Source organism: Oncorhynchus mykiss, chromosome 23 (genome assembly GCF_057628025.1).
Source record: "Oncorhynchus mykiss isolate SJ-2025 chromosome 23, ASM5762802v1, whole genome shotgun sequence".
Taxonomy (NCBI): domain Eukaryota; kingdom Metazoa; phylum Chordata; class Actinopteri; order Salmoniformes; family Salmonidae; genus Oncorhynchus; species Oncorhynchus mykiss.
In genome coordinates this window covers 32,223,689-32,241,470 of record NC_143044.1, presented here as the reverse complement: position 1 = coordinate 32,241,470, position 17,782 = coordinate 32,223,689, and the positions used below count along the sequence as shown (strand labels likewise).

The window sequence follows — 17,782 nt, the reverse complement described above, 5'->3', positions numbered from 1 at the left end:
TGGACATGCACAGTTAAAAAAATACAGTATTTTTTTCAGTAAATTACTGGCAGCACAGTAAAAGTATATTGTCCTGCTAATAGCCCATAATGGGCTATTGTAATAGTACATGGTGTCCAGGTCAGGATAACCAAAACAGTTATGTATTAAAGACTATCAGAAAGAATGTTGGTACTTATTTATTTTGATCCAAAGCCATGAACAAGTGAGTCACTCAGCTTTATGTAGGTCCCACTATAATGTAAAAAAAATGAAAGAGAGCGATTGTAATTTGAATAAAGGCAAAAATAATATTTGTAAAGGCCAAAACATTGGGAGAGAAACGCTGGGCTAATTGTGCGCCGCCAATAAGGGCCAAATATAGCCCTGCTAATAGCCATAATGACGCTGTACAACGTGACCATGTGTGTTTGAAAGAGTATTTTATCATTATTTTATTTACAAAAGCATAAAGATGCTAGGGAATAAATACAGTACTGTACAGTTTGTGCTTTTACATTTGGATAAATGAAGCATTTAATGGATTTTGAAGATATAAGCCACTTGCATTTGTTTATTAGTCTACGGTGCAGTCTGACAAGTAAACATAGCCTACAGTACATACTGTAGTAAACTTGGGAAAGTGCCCAATTCCTTACATAATGTCAGGGAAATGACCGGACCAAGGTGAGCGTACATTTTCCTTTATTAAGAATGTCGCCAACAAAACAAGAAACACCAAAAACGAACATGAATCTTACTAGGGCTATACAGGCTAGGGCTATACAGGCTAGGGCTATACAGGCTAGGGCTATACAGGCTAGGGCTATACAGGCTAGGGCTATACAGGCTAGGGCTATACAGGCTAGGGCTATACAGGCCACTAACAAAGTCAACTACCCACAACTAAGGTGGAAAATCAGGCTGCCTAAGTATGATTCCAAATCAGAGACAACGATAGACAGCTGTCCCTGATTGAGAACCATACGCAGCCAAAACATAGAAACAGAAAACAAAGAAATAAAGAAACTAAAATGCCCACCCTAGTCACACCATGGCCAAACCAAAATAGAGAATAAAAGCCTCTCTGTGGCCAGGGCGTGATACATAAGGGATAGCAGGACATGTCCAGACTTTCTCTGTGACCTCAAGTACTCATTAACTCTGTCTATAATGCTTTTTCAGGTTGCATCAGTCATGGACAGAAACTGAGACAGAGTATTAATGATGAACACCCGGAGGTTCACTGGTAAGCCACATTTGCCTCGGGATACATCCCAGTTGGTATTCAAATTGTATTACTTGCATGTGCCGAATAGAACAGTTGTAGACCTTACAGTGAAATGCTGGTATGTTGACTCTGCCTGTCAGAGATGGAGTTCCAGAGCTCACGGGTGTGCCTGGCATGGATTGTGACTCCATCTCATTCCTCCCCCTCTTCAACACATCATTCTCCGCCTGACTCTCCGCCAATACCGCCTGGCTCTGGACAAATGCATCAGCTGTCGCCTGTATCTCTGCCCTTCATTAATGTTCCTCTTTCTGCTGGTCTGCCGTCAATGACGTCAATGATCTCGGTCTACAAAGTTTGAATCTGATCCATGTACACCTTCATCAGATGAGCAGAATGGTACTGCCCTGAGCCCCCATCGATTACAGTGGCCTATGATGGAAACGGTAGATCAATTAAGAATTAACACACAAATGCTGCGTACCCATTTTAAGAATATAGCGAAACTAACAGCTTTCTTGGCAACCGTGTGTCTTTTCGGTGCGGCCCCTTGTCCAGCCCATTGTCCACTGATCTCCGCGGATGGTTGTCAGCATGGTTGTATGCTCTGAAAAAACACATTCATGTTTTTAGTACACAATAATTGTTTTTATTTTTATTAAACCTTTATTTAATTATCGATTGTATTACACAGTATGCCTACACATTGATAGGCTGTATACATTTTTTTTAAGAAAATGCAATGAAACCAAAATAAGTATAGTTTTGGTCATCCTCTCAGCTCAGGCTCATTTTCAAGTCCTCTCGTGGTGGTCCTAAACCTGGAACAGGTAGCACCATAATTTTCATCAAGCCAGCCTCCTTCTATGTCCATTTTGTCTGTTCTCTTTAGTAGCAATGTGTTTTTTTATATAAACAGCTCGTTTTTGAATGGTAACTGTTTCTAGTCATTTTATTTACGAAAGCATAAAGATGTTGATGAAGAAATACTATACTGCTGTTTTGAAATGTAGAAATGTAACACTTCAGAATACTTAAGCATCGAATACATTGCAGGTAGGGGGGATGTTCACACCTTTTCAAAATGCCACCAGCTGTCCTTCACTACTCTAAATAAAAACACACCATCTTGTTTACATCTTGTTTACATTTTTTGTTGTAACCACAATGTCACAAATATTTTGTATCTACCTTTCCAATTACTTTTAGAGTTTGGAATTCATTTGACTAATATTATGATGTTTCTATTCTAAGAAAAAGTGTTCATTCAGTGTTCATTTAGTTTTTTTAAGACTGGAGAATTTACTGTGTACACACGACGCTTCATCCATTTCATTTATTCATGGTTAATTTACACGGTTCCACCTATGCATCCCCAGGGAACATATGTAGATGGGTTTGGGGGGCCCTAGAACTGTTCTCTCCAACACACGCACACACACATCGACACAGATGTACAAGCACACACACACACACACACAAACACAAGCACACGCACATCGACACAGATGTACAAGCACACACACGCACACACACATTGACACAGATGTACAAGCACACACACAAGCACACAAGCACACGCACACACACACACATTGCTAAGTTAGGGTGTTCCTCGGCCAAGACATAAAGAGCACAGCCCATAACACACACTCATCCATATTACCATATAGTACAGTATATGAAAATCATTAACATTTTATGGGAAGTTGAATCAGAATATTACATGCCATGGAATATTGGAAGGGCTTTTCTGCATGTCTTCAGAAAGTGAAGTTTGTGAGTCGTGAAGTAGCAGTAAATGAGAGCTGTTTTCTGAGAAAGCGGCCACCTCCCTCTCTCAGCTATAAGTACTAGTACAGAAGAGAGGGGAGGAGAGGAGAGAGGGTGGTAGAGGAGAGGAGAGGAGAGGAGAGGAGAGGAGAGGAGAGGAGAAGAGAAGAGAAGAGAAGAGAAGAGAAGAGAAGAGAAGAGAAGAGAAGAGAAGAGAAGAGAAGAGAAGAGAAGAGAAGAGAAGAGAGGAGAGGAGAGGAGAGGAGAGGAGAGGAGAGGAGAGGAGAGGAGAGGAGAGGAGAGGAGAGGAGGAGAGGATAGAGGGTGGTAGAGGGGATTAGAGGAGAGAGGGTGGTAGAGGAGAGGAGAGAGGGTGGTAGAGAGGAGAGAGGGTGGTAGAGGAGAGAGGGTGGTAGAGGGGAGGAGAGAGAGTGGTAGAGGGGATTAGAGGAGAGAGGGTGGTAGAGGAGAGGAGAGAGGGTGGTAGAGAGGAGAGAGGGTGGTAGAGGAGAGAGGGTGGTAGAGGGGAGGAGAGAGAGTGGTAGAGGGGAGGAGAGGAGAGAGGGTGGTAGAGAGGAGAGAGGGTGGTAGAGGAGAGGAGAGAGGGTGTTAGAGGGGAGGAGAGAGGGTGGTAGAGGGGAGGGGAGGAGAGGAGAGAGGGTGGTAGAGGAGAAGAGAGGAGAGAGGGGAGGAGAGGAGAGAGGAGGAGAGGAGAGAGGGTGGAAGAGGGGAGGAGAGGAGAGAAGAAAGGTTGGTAGAGGAGAGGAGAGAGGGTGGTAGAGGAGAGGAGAGAGGGTAGAAGAGGGGAGGAGAGGAGAGAAGAGAAGAAAGGGTGGTAGAGGGGAGGAGAGAGGGTGGGAGAGGTGAGGAGACGAGAGAAGAGGAGAGGCAGTGAGATCACACCATATTGACTTCGAAATTGGACCTCTGTCCATGTCCTGAGGATGTCGGCAAATACCTTCAAAACCAGCAACTAGGGCATTTGGGGTAAAGGTACGGCCCATGGGCCATATCCGGCCCGCCGGGCACTTCAATCCGCCTGCGAGTCATAAAAGTAATAATAAGAAGAAGAAATTCAATTTTTTTTATTCACTTTTCCTCCCCAATTTCATGGTATCCAATTGTCCCATCGCTGCAACTCCCGTACAGACTCGGGAGAGGCAAAGGTCGAGAGCCGTGCATCCTCCAAAACACGACCCAGGCAAGCCGCACTGCTTCTTGACACAATGCCTGTTAACCCGGAAGCCAGCCGCACCAATGTGTCACAGGATACACCATTCACCTGGCGACCGTGTCAGCGTACATGCGCCCGGTCCGCCACAGGAGTCGCTAAAGCGAGATGGGACAAGAAATCTCAGCCTTCCAAACCCTCTCCTAACCCAGACGATGTTGGGCCAATTGTGCGCTGCCTCATGGGTTACACAGCCACTCAGGAGGCCCCAGCAAATTGATTTTAACAAAGAATTGGTTCTCCATTGAATTTCAAACTGCCGGTGTGGCCCTCGAGCCACTGGGCTAGAGACTCACTGGCTCATTTAGCATCTTCTCTAGCCCTTTTCTGCAGTCAAAATGACCAAATCTTGCTCTAGTGGCCTCATGGTGCATGTTATTAATATTTTTCATAATTAATACATATTATTTCAAAAGACTGGTTTTCTATGTCAAAGGGTTTTGTTCTATTTCTGTCTTCTGTGATGTTCAGAACCAGTCAAAAGTTTGGGCACCTACATTCCAAGTCATTTTTTTACTATGTTCTACATTGTAGAATAATAGTGAAGACATCAAAACTATGAAATAACACATATGGAATCCTGTAGTCACCAAAAAAGTGTATCAAAATGTATTTTATATTTTAGATTCTTCAAATAGCCACCCTTTGTCTTGATGACAGCTTTGCACACTTTTGGCATGCTCTCAACCAGCTTCACGAGGTAATACTCTGGATTTTAATTAACAAGTGTGCTTTTTTAAAAGTTAAATTTGTGGAATTTCTTTCTTTCTTAATGTGTGAGAGCCAATCACTTGTGTTGTGAAAAGAATTGGGGTGGTATACAAAAGATAGCCCTATTTGGTAAAAGACCAAGTCCATATTCTGGCAAGAATAGCTCAAATAAGCAAAGCGAAATGACGGAATATTTCAAGAACTTTGAAAGTTTCTTCAAGTGCAGTCGCAAAAACCATTAAGCGCTATGATGAAACTGTCTCTCCTGAGGACCGCCACAGGAAAGGAAGCCCCAGAGTTACCTCTGCTGCAGAGGATAAGTTCATTAGAGTTAACTGCATCTCAGATTGCTGCCCAAATAAATGCTTCACACAGAGTTTAAGTACATCTGGACACATCTGGAGGAGGAAGTGTGATGGTGTGTGGGTTCTTTGCTGGTGACACTGTCAGTGATTTATTAAGAATTCAAGGCACACTAAACCAGCATGGCTACCACAGCATTCTGCAGCGATATGCCATCCCATCTGGTTTGCGCTTAGTGGAACTATCATTTGTTTTTCAACAGGACAATGATCCAAAACACACCTCCGGGCTGTGTAAGGGCTATTTGTCCAAACTTTTGACTGGTACTGTGTATAAAGTGTCAAATTGGAATGCAAACTCAAAATGTTTTACATTTCAACTCTATACCTGGCATGGTACAGGTGTCTTCTTCTTTTTAAACCTGGAGCCTGGTGCATGGTTCACAATGACTGATCGTCATCAGTTCCATGATTAGGCCCATAACCATGTGTGTGAGGTATACTTTTGTTTCAAAATAGATTTGTTTAAGACTACCAAGAAACACTGTGTGACCCTACATAAATTAAGTGGGGATAGGAGTCAGCACTGAGGGAAGAGTGTGTGTTTGTGAGTGTACAGACACACGTGGATGCACAGTAGGTTCATAGCTGCAGCAACCCCTGAAAAATAAAAAAATAAAAAAAATAACAAAAGTAGTTCACTGGGCCTTTAACAGTCCTGTGTTAGAAGACAGTTACAGCCGACTGTAGCGAGGCCAACCCACTCACCACCCAGCATCCTCTCTAAATTCATTACAGAATATCCCTCCACACGTCCCAACCCATCCTCCCTTCTCAGTCAGTGAAGTTCTCATCTCCCCGTCATAAACCTGCAACGCTTGCTCCTCAAATTCACTACAAAACAAAGACACACTGGGACAAATAATGACTTCCTGTCCACGGAAATAACCCCCCCCCCCCACACACACACATGCACGTTTCCAGATGGATGATGGATTTTTACAGCTTTACATCCTTGTTACATTTTACTGCTTCTCATATTTTCTTAAATCAACACATATAAACAATGCTGTTGTTTGTAACTATTCATGCTTTGGGTTTGTGTGTGTGTGTGTGTGTGTGTGTGTGTGTGTGTGTGTGTTTGCCAATGTTTTTTACTTTATTTTACCGGTGCATTTTATTTTGGAGGCTTTAATGTTAGTTTGCTTTTCATTTTTACTTTCCTCCCATCAGCGATCTTCCTCCATTATTCCCTCTGCTTTTATTAGAGCAGCACTTTTATTAGAGCAGCGCTTCCTTCCTTCCTTTCCACATTTCTTCCTTATCTCTCTTTCTTTCATTCCTTCCTACCTTCTCTCTTTCTCTCTCTTGCTCTCTCTCTCTCTCTCTGTCTCTCTCTCTTTCCTTCCCTCTCTCTCTCCCCCTCCTACTCTTTCTCTTCCTCCTTCTCACTGCTCCAATTTTATCCTGGGGGCCATATAATTTATCCTTCCCTTTTCAACTCTCTATCCTTCTCTCTCTACCCTGTCCCAGCCCAGCCTCAGACTGTGTATCATCTAGTGTTATGCATTAGTGGGTCTGTGCGCTGGCATTTGGGATCTCTCATTAACATTTGCTACATGTGGTTTAGTGAAGGTGGCAGGGACAACAGTCCGCACCATGCCATTATTCCTCTCCCTCCCTCCCTTATAACTTGTGTCATTCCCTCCCTCCATAGCTCCCTCACTCCCTTCTTCCTGTCCTGTAACGGGAGTTAGGAAAATAGCACAAGGAAAAAAGAGAAGATCTGTTGTTGCATAAGTCAATACATTGCATTCAATGTGGAAGCCAGCCGCACCAATTTGTCGGTGGAAACATCGTACACCTGGCAACTGTGTCAGCGTGCACTGTGCCCGGCCCGCCACAGAATTATTGAATATTTGGTGTTTTATATCACTTGCACTTCTGGAGTCCTTAACAAAGGCTTCCAAACTGGTAGCTACTACAGGGCAAAAGAGACGAAAAGGACATGGCAAAATGCTCTACCGTTAAAAGTAATGATGGGACGATTGATACCGGAGCTGCGATGCGGTTTTGAATGTGCAACTGAAAAAAAACATGATGTGATCAATGACATCCAAAGCTTTGTTTGTAGCGGGAACACACTGATTTCTCTGTGATTCTGGTTCTTTCTTCATTGTTATACGTGACACCACACCGTTGGTCAAACACATTGTTTTATTTTGTATACTATAAGCTCCGAAATGATGCCATAGATTCACAGTTTTTGACAGCAAAAAAATGGGATTCAAAGGAAAGCAAGATGTAAGGCGCAAACCTGTAATTGTAGATTAACATTTGCACCACAGAGATTATAAATATTGTGGAAAAAAGGTATATACACAGTGCATTCGGAAAGTATTCAGACCCCTTGACTTTTTCCACATTTTGTTATGTTAGAGCCTTATTCTAAAATGGATTTAAAAAATGAATAATCCTCAGCTTTCTACACAAAATAGCCCATGAAGGCAAAGCAAAAACAGGTTTTAGATTTTTTTGCTAATTTATTAAAAATGTAAAACAGAAATATCATATTTACATAACTATTCAGACCCTTTGCTATGCGACTAGAAATTGAGCTCAGGTGCATCCTGTTTCCATTGACCATCCTTGAGATGTTTATATAACTTGATTGGAGTCCACATTTGGTAAATTTAATTGATTGGACATTATTTGGAAAGGCACACATCTGTTTATATAAGGTCTCACAGTTGACAGTGGATGTCAGCGCAAAAACCAAGCTCGAGCTCCAAGACAGGATTGTGTCAAGGCACAGATCTGGGGAAGGGCACCAAAACATTTCTGCAGCATTAAAGGTCCCCAAGAACACAGTGGCCTCCATCGTTCTTAAATGGAAGATGTTTGGAACCAACAAGACTCTTCCTAGAGCTGGCTGCCCGGCAAAACTGAGAAATCGGGGGAAAGGTCCTTTGTCAGGGAGGAGACCAAGAACCTGATGGTCACTCTGACAGAGCTCTAGAGTTCCTCTGTTGAGATGTGAGAACCTTCCAGAAGGACAACCATCTCTGCAGCTCTCCACCAATCAGGCCTTTATGGTAGAGTGGATAGATGGAAGCCACTCCTCAGTAAAAGGTACATGACAGCGTTTGGAGTTTGTCAAAAGACACCTAAAGACTCTCAGACCATGAGAAAGAAGATTCCTTGGTCTGCTGAAACCAAGATTGAATTCTTTGGCCTGAATGCCAAGCGTCACATCTGGAGGAATCCTGGCACCATCCTTACAGTGAAGCATGGTGGTGGCAGCATCATGCTGTTGGAATGTTTTTCAGCAGCAGGGACTGGAAGACTAGTCAGGATCAGGAGGAAGATGAAAGGAGTACAGAGAGAATCTTAATGAAAATCTGCTCCAGAGCTCTCAGGACCTCAGACTGGTGTGAAGGTTCACATTCCAACAGGAAAATAACCCTAAGCACACAGCCAAGACAATGCAGGAGTGTCTTCGAGACAAGTCTCTGAATGTCCTTGAGTGGCTCAGCCAGAGCCCGACTTGAACTCGATCGAACATCTCTGGAGAGACCTGAAAATAGCTGTGCAGCGATGCTCCCCATCCAACCTGACAGAGCTTGAGCGGATCTTCAGAGAAGAATGGGGAAAAACTCCCCATATACTGTACATGTGTGCCAAGCTTGCAGGGGCATAGCAAGAAGACTCAAGGCTGTAATCACTGCCAAAGGTGCTTCAATAAAGTACTGAGTAAAGGGCCTGAATACCTATGTAAATGTGATATTTCAGTTTTTTATTTTTATTACATTTACATGTCAAAACCAGTTTTTGCTTTGTCATTATGGGGCATTGTGTGTAGATTGTTAGAATAAGGCTGTAACGGATGCTCTCGATGGTGCAGCTGTAGAAACTTTTGAGGATCTGAGGACCCATGTCAAATCTTTTCATTTGTTTCCTGAGGGAGAACAGGCTTTGTCGTGCCCTCTTCACAACTGTCTTAGTGCGTTTGGACCATGAAAGTATGTTGGTGATGTGGACACCAAGGAACTTGAAGTTCTCACCTGCTCCACTGCAGTACCATCGATGAGAATGGGGGCATGCTCGGTCCTCCTTTTCCTGTAGTCCACAATAATCTCCTTTGTCTTGATCACATTGAGAGAGAGGTTGTTGTCATGGCACCACACGGCCAGGTCTCTGACCTCCTCCCTATAGGATGTCTCATCGTTGTTGGTGAACAGGCTGTTGTGTCATCTGCAAATTTAAAGATGGTGTTGGAGTCGTGCCTGGCCATGCAGTCATGAGTGAACAGGGAGTACAGGAGGGGACTGAGCACGCACCCCTAAGGGATGTTGAGGATCCGCATGGCGGATTAGTTGTTACCTACCCTTACCACCTGGGGGTGGCCTATTGGGAAGTCCAGGATCCAGTTGTTTTGTACCAGGTGTTTTGTACAAGGGTCCTTAGCTTAGTGATGAGCTTTGAGGGCACTATGGTGTTGAACGCTGAGCTGTAGTTAATGAATAACATTCTCACATAGGCGTTCCTTTTGTCCAGATGGGAAAGGGCAGTCAGGGACAGACTCAGTCTCAGTCAGGGACAGGTTGAAAATGTCAGTGTAGACACTTGCAAGTTGGTCAGCACATGCTCAGAGTACACGTCCTGGTAATCCGTCTGTCCCTGAGGTCATGTGATTGTTGAGCTGTTTAAAGGTCTTACTCACATTGGCTATGGAGAGCGTGATCACACAGTTGTCCAGAACAGCTGATGCTCTCATGCATGCTTCAGTGTTGCTTGCCTCGAAGCAAGCATACAGTAGAGGTAATATAGCTCATCTGGTAGGCTGTGTCACTGGGCAGCTCGTGGCTGTGCTTCACTTTGTAGTCTAATAGTTCGTCGGAGGGCATAGCGGGATATCTTATAAACTTCCAGGTTATACACCCACTCCTTGAAAGCGGCAGCTCTACGTGGATGAAATTTGAAGTGTTTTAATGAGCAGGCTTTCTTTCATGATTTGTTTTATGTTGACTGGAGCAAGATTGAGCTTATCCCTGATGTGGAAACTGCCTAGAAATTCTTTCATGATGGTTTTTCCCAAATAGTAAACAAACATGCCCCATTCCGCAGGTTCAGGGTTAAAGGGCGGGATAGTCCATAGTTTTCCTCTGAGCTGTCTTGTATTATTCACGACTGTAATCTAGCCTGGGCTAAAGCAAGGAAATCATGTTCTGATGCTGATTGGCTTATTTTTAGGCAGTTACGAAACAAGTGTTCTTTTCTTCTCAGGAAGGCCAAGTCTGAATATTTTATGTCTGTTACCACTGACAACCTGAATGACCCTAGAACGTTTTGGAAGGTTATTAAGTCTATGTCTGGTAACAGTAATGTTAATGAATTACCGTCATGTGTTTTGAAGGACTCTGTTGCTATATATGACAAAAATGCTGAAATGCTGAATTTTCAATGAGCACTTCGTATCATCTGGTAGGCTGTTTGATTCAGTGTCATCTGTCTCTGTACAACCCTGTGTGGATGAACCAGTGAGAGCTGGTCAAACTTTTAGCTTTTTGCCATTCTCAGTGCAGGTGGTACATAAAGCCCTGAAATCCTTAGATCAGAGAAAGCCTGCAGGTCCTGATCTTTTGGATCCCTGCTTTTTAAATCTGACAGCTGATTTCATAGCTGAACCACTTTACATCTCTGTTCAATCTAACCCTGGAATGTAATGAAATTCCAAAGATCTGGAAATCAGCATTTGTCCTACCACTTTTAAACGGGGGAGATCCAACTCTAATTATAGGCCAATCTCAAAGCTGTCAACCCTGGTGAAAATACTTGAAACCCTTGTAAGTGAACAGCTAAAAGAGTTTTTATTTACTAACTATATTTTACCAATGTACCAATCGGGCTTCAGGAAGAAGCATAGCACAATTACAGCAGCCATGAAAGTTTTAAATGATATCACTGAAGCCATTGACAAAAACAGCACTGTCTCACTTTTTATTGATCTCGCTAAGGCTTTTGATACAGTTGATCATGCTATACTAAGGCAGAGATTGCCGAGTGTAGGTCTTTCGGAGCATGCAGTTGCATGGTTTGCTAACTATCTGTCTGATAGAACTCAGTGCACTCAATTTGATGGGCTTATGTCTGTTAAATTGTCTGTCTTGAATGGTGTGCCCCAAGGCTCTGTACTTGGTCCTCTCTTATTCACTATTTATATAAATGATTTAGACAAAAATATCCAAAATGCACAACTTCATATTTTATGCTGATGATACTGTTATTTACTGTTGTGCCTTCTCTTACAAAAGCTTTCTAGAACATGCAAACTGCTTTTTATACTGTTCAACATACCTTGTGTCAATTAAAGCTTATCCTCAATACTGACAAAACTAATGGTGTTTTCTATTGCAAGAAATAGACCTCTGAACCTTTCACCTATTACTACCTGTCAGAGCAAGGAGATTGAGGTTGTAACCTCATAAATATCTTGTAATTTTAATTGATGACAGCATCTCTTTTAAATTGCATATTCAACAACTTATAAAACAAATTAAGCTTAAATTGGGATTTTATTTTAGGAATAAGGCCTGTTTTTCTTTTGAAGCCAGAAAGAGGCTAGTATCAGCTACATTTATGCCTTTACTAGACTATGGGGATATTTTATACAGGAATGCTTCCGCTCAGTGTTTGAGATCAATTGACACTATTTACCATGGCACTTTGAGATTTATTTTAAACTGCAAAACCCTTACGCACCACTGCACATTGTATACCAGGGTTGGCTGGCCTTCTCTAGTCACTCGTAGGCTCAGTCACGGGTATACTTTCATTTACAAAGCCATTTTGGGTTTACTCCCTTTTTATTTGTGCATTTTTATTGTTCAGAAATGTGGTGGGTACTCTCTTCGTTCGCTGGACTTTATCCTGCTAACTGTTCCAAATGTCCGAACTGAATTTGGTAAAAGGGCTTTCATGTACTCTGCGCCATCGTCTTGGAACACCTTACAAAATACTTTTAAACTGGAAGAACTTGTCCAGATTGTTTTTTTTAAATCACTGATGAAGGATTTTGAGGCTGATTCCCTGACCGGTCAATGTTTTTAATTTGCTATTTTATACTCTTGTGAATTCAATGGTTTTTACTAGATTACTTGTAGTTTCATGTTGTCTGTCTGTCTACTTTTTTTGTAATGACTTGGTGCTGCCTATCTTGGCCAGGGCGCTCTTGAAAAAAATATTTTAATCTCAATGAACCCTTCCTGGTTAAATAAAGGTTAAATAAAATGTTGCATGTAATCCATGGCTTCTGGTATGTACATACAGTCACTGTTGGGACAACATCATTGATGCACTTATTGATGAAGCTAGTGACTATTTATTTTTTACCTTTATTTAGCTAGGCAAGTCAGTTAAGAAGTATTTTTTCAATGACGGCATAGGAACCATGGGTTAACTGCCTTATTCTGGTGCAGAACGACAGATATCTTTACCTTGTCAGCTCAGGGATTCCATCTTGCAACCTTTCGATTACTAGTACAACGCTCTAACCACTAGGTTACCTGCCGCACCTGATGTGGGGTACTCCTCAATGCCATCAGAAGAATCCCGGAACATATTCCAGTCTGTGCTAGCAAAACAATCCTGTAGTTTAGCATCTGCTTCATTTGACCTCTTTCTTATTGACTGGTGCTTCCTGCTTTAGTTTTTGTTTGTAAGCAGGAATCAGGAGGATAGAATTATGGTCAGATTTGCCAAATGGAGGGCGAGGGAGAGCTATGTACATGTCTCTGTGTGTGGAGTTGTAACGCTCGTCGTCGTAAGGAAGAGTAGACCAAAGCGCAGCGTGGAAAGTGTTCATGAGCTTTATTGTCAAGAATCACTCAAACAAAAATAACGAACACAAAAAATGACTGTATATCCCCAATCAGAGACAACGATAGACAGCTGCCTCTGATTAGGAACCACACTATGCAAAAACAACAAAGAAATAGACAACATAGAATGCCCACCCCAAATCACACCCTGACCTAACCAAATAGAGAAATAAAACGGCTCTCTAAGGTCAGGGCGTGACAGGAGTAAGGATGGTCTAGAGTTTTTTCCCCTCTGGGTTGCACATTTAACATGCTGGTGGAAATGAGTTAAAATGGATATCAGTTTTCCTGCATTAGGGGTCAAAACCAAAACTGGTCACAGTTTTTGGAGCTCCAAAAACATGTTAAACTACTTTATTCTGTGGAATGGAATTACAGCACCATTCAAAATACATCAATTACTTCCCCACCCACAAACATTTTCCCACAATGCACCATAATTTACAGTAAAACATTTCAACAGTATGTTATTGTTGGTAATACCAAAAATTACAATATAAATTACAGGTTTTCATTACAATGTAGAGACAAATGCCCCCTCCCCGTCCTTTATTTGAAAGATGCAAATACAAAAAAAATATGCGAACCAGAACGAACCAGTTCCTCGTTAGTTGTTGCATCCCATAGTCTGCTGACAGATGCTATGATACCGGTTATATTACATGCGTCTTTCCACAAGTGCGTCTGTCTACGAGAGATTACAACCGAGGAATCCATTTCTTCTACATCTGGTCGAGTCAGTAGGCTCTCTGATCTTCCTCTTTGTGCGGTCATGGTGCCTCTTCTCATACCTAAGCTCTCTCTCTCCCTTCCACTCCCTACCTCTCACCCTAACCCTCTCTCTCCATCCTTCTCCTCTCTCCCTCTCTCTCCATCCTTCTCCTCTCTCTCCCTCCTCCTCTCCCTTCCACTCCCTACCTCTCACCCTAACCCTCTCTCTCCATCCTCCTCTCTCCCTCTCTCTCCATCCTTCTCTTCTCTCTCCCTCCTCCTCTCCCTTCCACTCTCTATCTCTCCCCATAACCCTCTCTCTCCCTTCCACTCCCTACCTCTTACCCTAACCCTCTCTCTCCATCCTTCTCCTCTCTCTCCCTTCTCCTCTCCCCTCCACTCCCTACCTCTCACCCTACCCCTCTCTCTCCATCCTTATCCTCTCTCCCTCTCTCTCCATCCTTCTCTCTCTCCCTCCTCCTCTCCCTTCCACTCACTATCTCTCCCCCTAACCCTCTCCCTCCCTTCCACTCCCTATCTCTCCCCCTAACCCTCTCTCTCCCTTCCACTCCCTATCTCTCCCCCTAACCCTCTTTCTCCATCCTTCACTCTCTCCCTCTCTCTCCCTCCTTCTCCTCTCTCTCCCCCTCTCTCCTCTCTCAGTCCTGTGATGGTATGATGGTACACAGGAGGCTGTTATAATTTGATTGGAGTTATTACACTTGATTTGATTAATCGTATGTTTAATAACTGGGACTCACTTCCAGTCACCTGCCAGACCTACAGACTAGGGATACACACACACACACGACACACACACGCGCATTGGTGCACACGCTCTTGTACTCATGAATCCGTGAAGCTTCAACTTCCATTTCTCACGCGATGACATCATCTTTGCTCGCCATGAACATCTAGAGCAGCATTTACTAATCTCTAGAGTGACTGTTGATGTAGTCATTCTGTGATTATTATTACCTGTCCAGTGGCCTGATCAACCATTCATCAACCCTCCACCAACCTGCACACATCATGCTGAGGAAACACTTTATTTTGTGTCTGATCAGATGAGGGATGACTTTGGCTTAGGTCCCAAAATCAGGTATACATCTGTTTTACTACATTAATTGTCTCTACAGTAGATCTAAATCAATGATGATCAATTCTATTAAATTATATTATATATACAGTACCAGTCAAAGTTTGGACATCCACAGAGTAAGTCTGGAGCTCTGTCAGAATGACCATCGGGTTCTTGGTCACCTCCCTGAACAAGGCCCTTCTCCCCCAATTGCTCGGTTTGGCCAGGTGGCCAGCTCTAGGAAGAGTCTTGGTGGTTCAAAACTTCTTCCATTTAAGAATTATGGAGGCCATTGTGTCGTTGGTGACCTTCAATGCTGCAGACATGTTTTGGTACCCTTCCCCAGATCTTTGCCTCAACAGACAATTCCTTCATCATCATGGGTTGGTTTTTGCTCTGACGTGCACTGTCAACTGTGAGATATTATAAAGACAGGCTAATATAAAGGCTAATATGAACTTCCCACAGGTGGACTCCATGCACTCTGTGCTGTCTATATCTAGGTTCTAGGGACCAAATGCCAACTTCAATGCCAACTTGAAACATGCCTACACTGACAGGCATACTAGGACAGAGAGAGAGAGAGAGCATGTTTACTATAGTATCTCTAGCTCTCCCGCTCTCCTTCTCTCTGTCGTTCTCTCTCTCTCACCCTCCCCTCCCCTCTGCCTCCATCTCCCTCTCATTCACTTAATTACTCACTCACTCTCTCTTTCCCTCTCCTTTACTCTCTCTCTCCCTCCCTCTGCATCTCTCACCCCCCCCCCCCCCCCCCTCTCTCCTTAAGGGTTATATCTATGCATCAGATTTGCCGCTCCTCTCCTTGTCAGTAGAAACGTCCCTAGCTTCCATGCCTCCATGCATTTTTAATCTGAATAGGCCCCACTCGCTGCCATTACACTATGCTCATTATCATAATAAAGCACCAAGCTGAGAAATGTTTGCTCACTCAGACAGCATGTACTCCCTAGGGTCCACTACAGCTAATATGGTATTACACACTGGAGGTTTGTGTATGGCATAGCTGTTCCAAAAGTAAACTTGCAAGATTGTCATTTCTCCTCCTCTCTCCTTCCGCATGTTCTACTCCCTCTTCATCCCTCTCTTTTCTCTGGGCCCCCAGGCTCCTGTGGTTTTGTCCCCGTAGACTCATCTCTCTCTCTCTGTGGCTTGAGGATACAGATGTGTGTAATAAAGGTTCGATGTTGCAGTGGATATAGTTTGTCATATTTCACACTTTAATAATCTACTACACTCTTAGAACAAAAGGTGCCAAGTAGAACCATACAGGGTTCTTCAGTTTGTTCTCATAGGGGTTTCTTCAAAGAACCCCATGTATATGGTTCTACCTAGAACCCTCTATGGAGGGTTCTGCCTAGAACCCTCTAAAAAGGGTTTCATCAAGAACCATTCTAATATCTAACAGTTCTTCCTAGAACTGTCTACGAAGGGTTCTACCAACAACCCTTTTATCTTTGTTGAGTTCTTCCTAGAACAGTTCCACCAGCCTTCCTAGCCTTTGAAATGTAATGATTTAAGACAATACAGGGTCAACTTATACCCTAACACAGGGGTGTCATGAGTCTCCTGGTTTACAGGACACAGCAGGACTGCAAGTCACATTATGCAAGCTTGCCAAGTGATATGTAATTCCTGTTGGAATCTAGCCAGAGTTGGGATATCCAACAAGTGAAAATGTTAATCTCCCACAATTTGCATTCAGAACAATTGAGACTACCTCACTCATCTAAACTGGAACAACCATCTCAGTAACGGGTGCAATAAACCCAATTCTAACATATTGGATTTGTTTAGAAAACTGTTGTTTATCTTTGTGTAGCATAACATTTATCAACCAAGCAACGCAAAAACACAGATATTATAGTAAAATAAACCATTCTGAAAATCTCCCTGTGATAGAGCATGCTGGGAAATATTATATATGGTTCTATGTAGAACCCTTCTTGCCTCCCAAAGAATCCTTCATACCTTCCAAATAATCCTCAAAGAACCCTTTCTTCCAAAAAACGGTTCTCAGTATGTTAAAGGTTCCAGGTAGAACCATTTGCCTTACAAGGAACCATTTTCTTCCAAAAAAGGGTTATTCTGATCAAAACGGTTCTTGATAGAACCCTGTCCCTCTGCAAAGAACCCTTTTGGAACCCTTTTTTCTAAGAGTGTAGAGGTTGTAGTTGGCAATATCACTATTTCTTTAAATACAATAAATAAACTTTGCCAATCATCATTCTTCACATAGAATTAACGATGATGATGAGGATGACTATCAAAGTCATGTGTTTATCAAGTTGGTTTGCCTTTCAGGGATTATTGTACTAGCACTGTTGTGATGTTTGTACTAATGTTGTTGTAATGTTTGTGTCTCCTTCAGGGCAGCACAGAAGTCCCTTCACTCGCCACTGTCAGCTGTATGGATAACCCAAGCTGGGCAGGTCAGTGTGTGTGTGTATGGGTGTGTGTGTGTGTGTGTGTGCGTGTGGGTGTGTGCACAAGTGTATGTCCTCACAGGTGTGTGATCAATAAAAATAAAAGTGTGTGTGTGCGCGTGTGCCTGCATCCGCACTTGAAATCTTGTGTGTGTTTGCACCTCCCTGTGTGTGTGTGCTCCTCCCTGTGTGTGTGGTTGAGTGGGAGCGGCAGAGAGAGGTAATGTGCTGACTGCAGTCCTTTGGTTCTGGGCATGCCCATTAGAGCCAGCTATAAATCCTGGGCTAGCTGAGCCGAGCGCCGCTCTCACACTGTGTCAGCAGTCCGCCAATGAATGGCTATTAAATGCTACAAAAAGCCTCTTTAATTCAGCCTGCCGAGCGACATACCTCTCCCTCTCTCTCTCTCTGTCTCTCTCTCTCTCTCTCTCCCTCTCTC

General features: G+C 43.1%; 1 protein-coding gene across 16 annotated transcripts in view; it reads left to right on the top strand.

Annotated features, from left to right (window-relative positions):
- LOC110502777 (RNA binding protein fox-1 homolog 3) overlaps nucleotides 1–17,782 on the top strand; it is a 756,098-nt gene that overhangs the window by 367,398 nt on the left and 370,918 nt on the right. For 12 of the 16 annotated variants that reach the window (XR_016491078.1, XM_036960469.2, XM_090217296.1 and 9 more), the window contains one exon: nucleotides 17,289–17,349. Coding sequence is in view for 15 of the 16 variants with exons in the window: in XM_036960469.2 (XP_036816364.1) it covers nucleotides 17,328–17,349 (22 nt within the window). In the remaining variant the exon portion in view is untranslated. Of the gene's footprint in view, nucleotides 1–1,164; nucleotides 1,229–17,288; nucleotides 17,350–17,782 lie in introns of all 16 variants that reach the window. The other 4 variants (XM_090217297.1, XM_090217299.1, XM_036960466.2 and 1 more) reach the window with 1 other exon arrangement.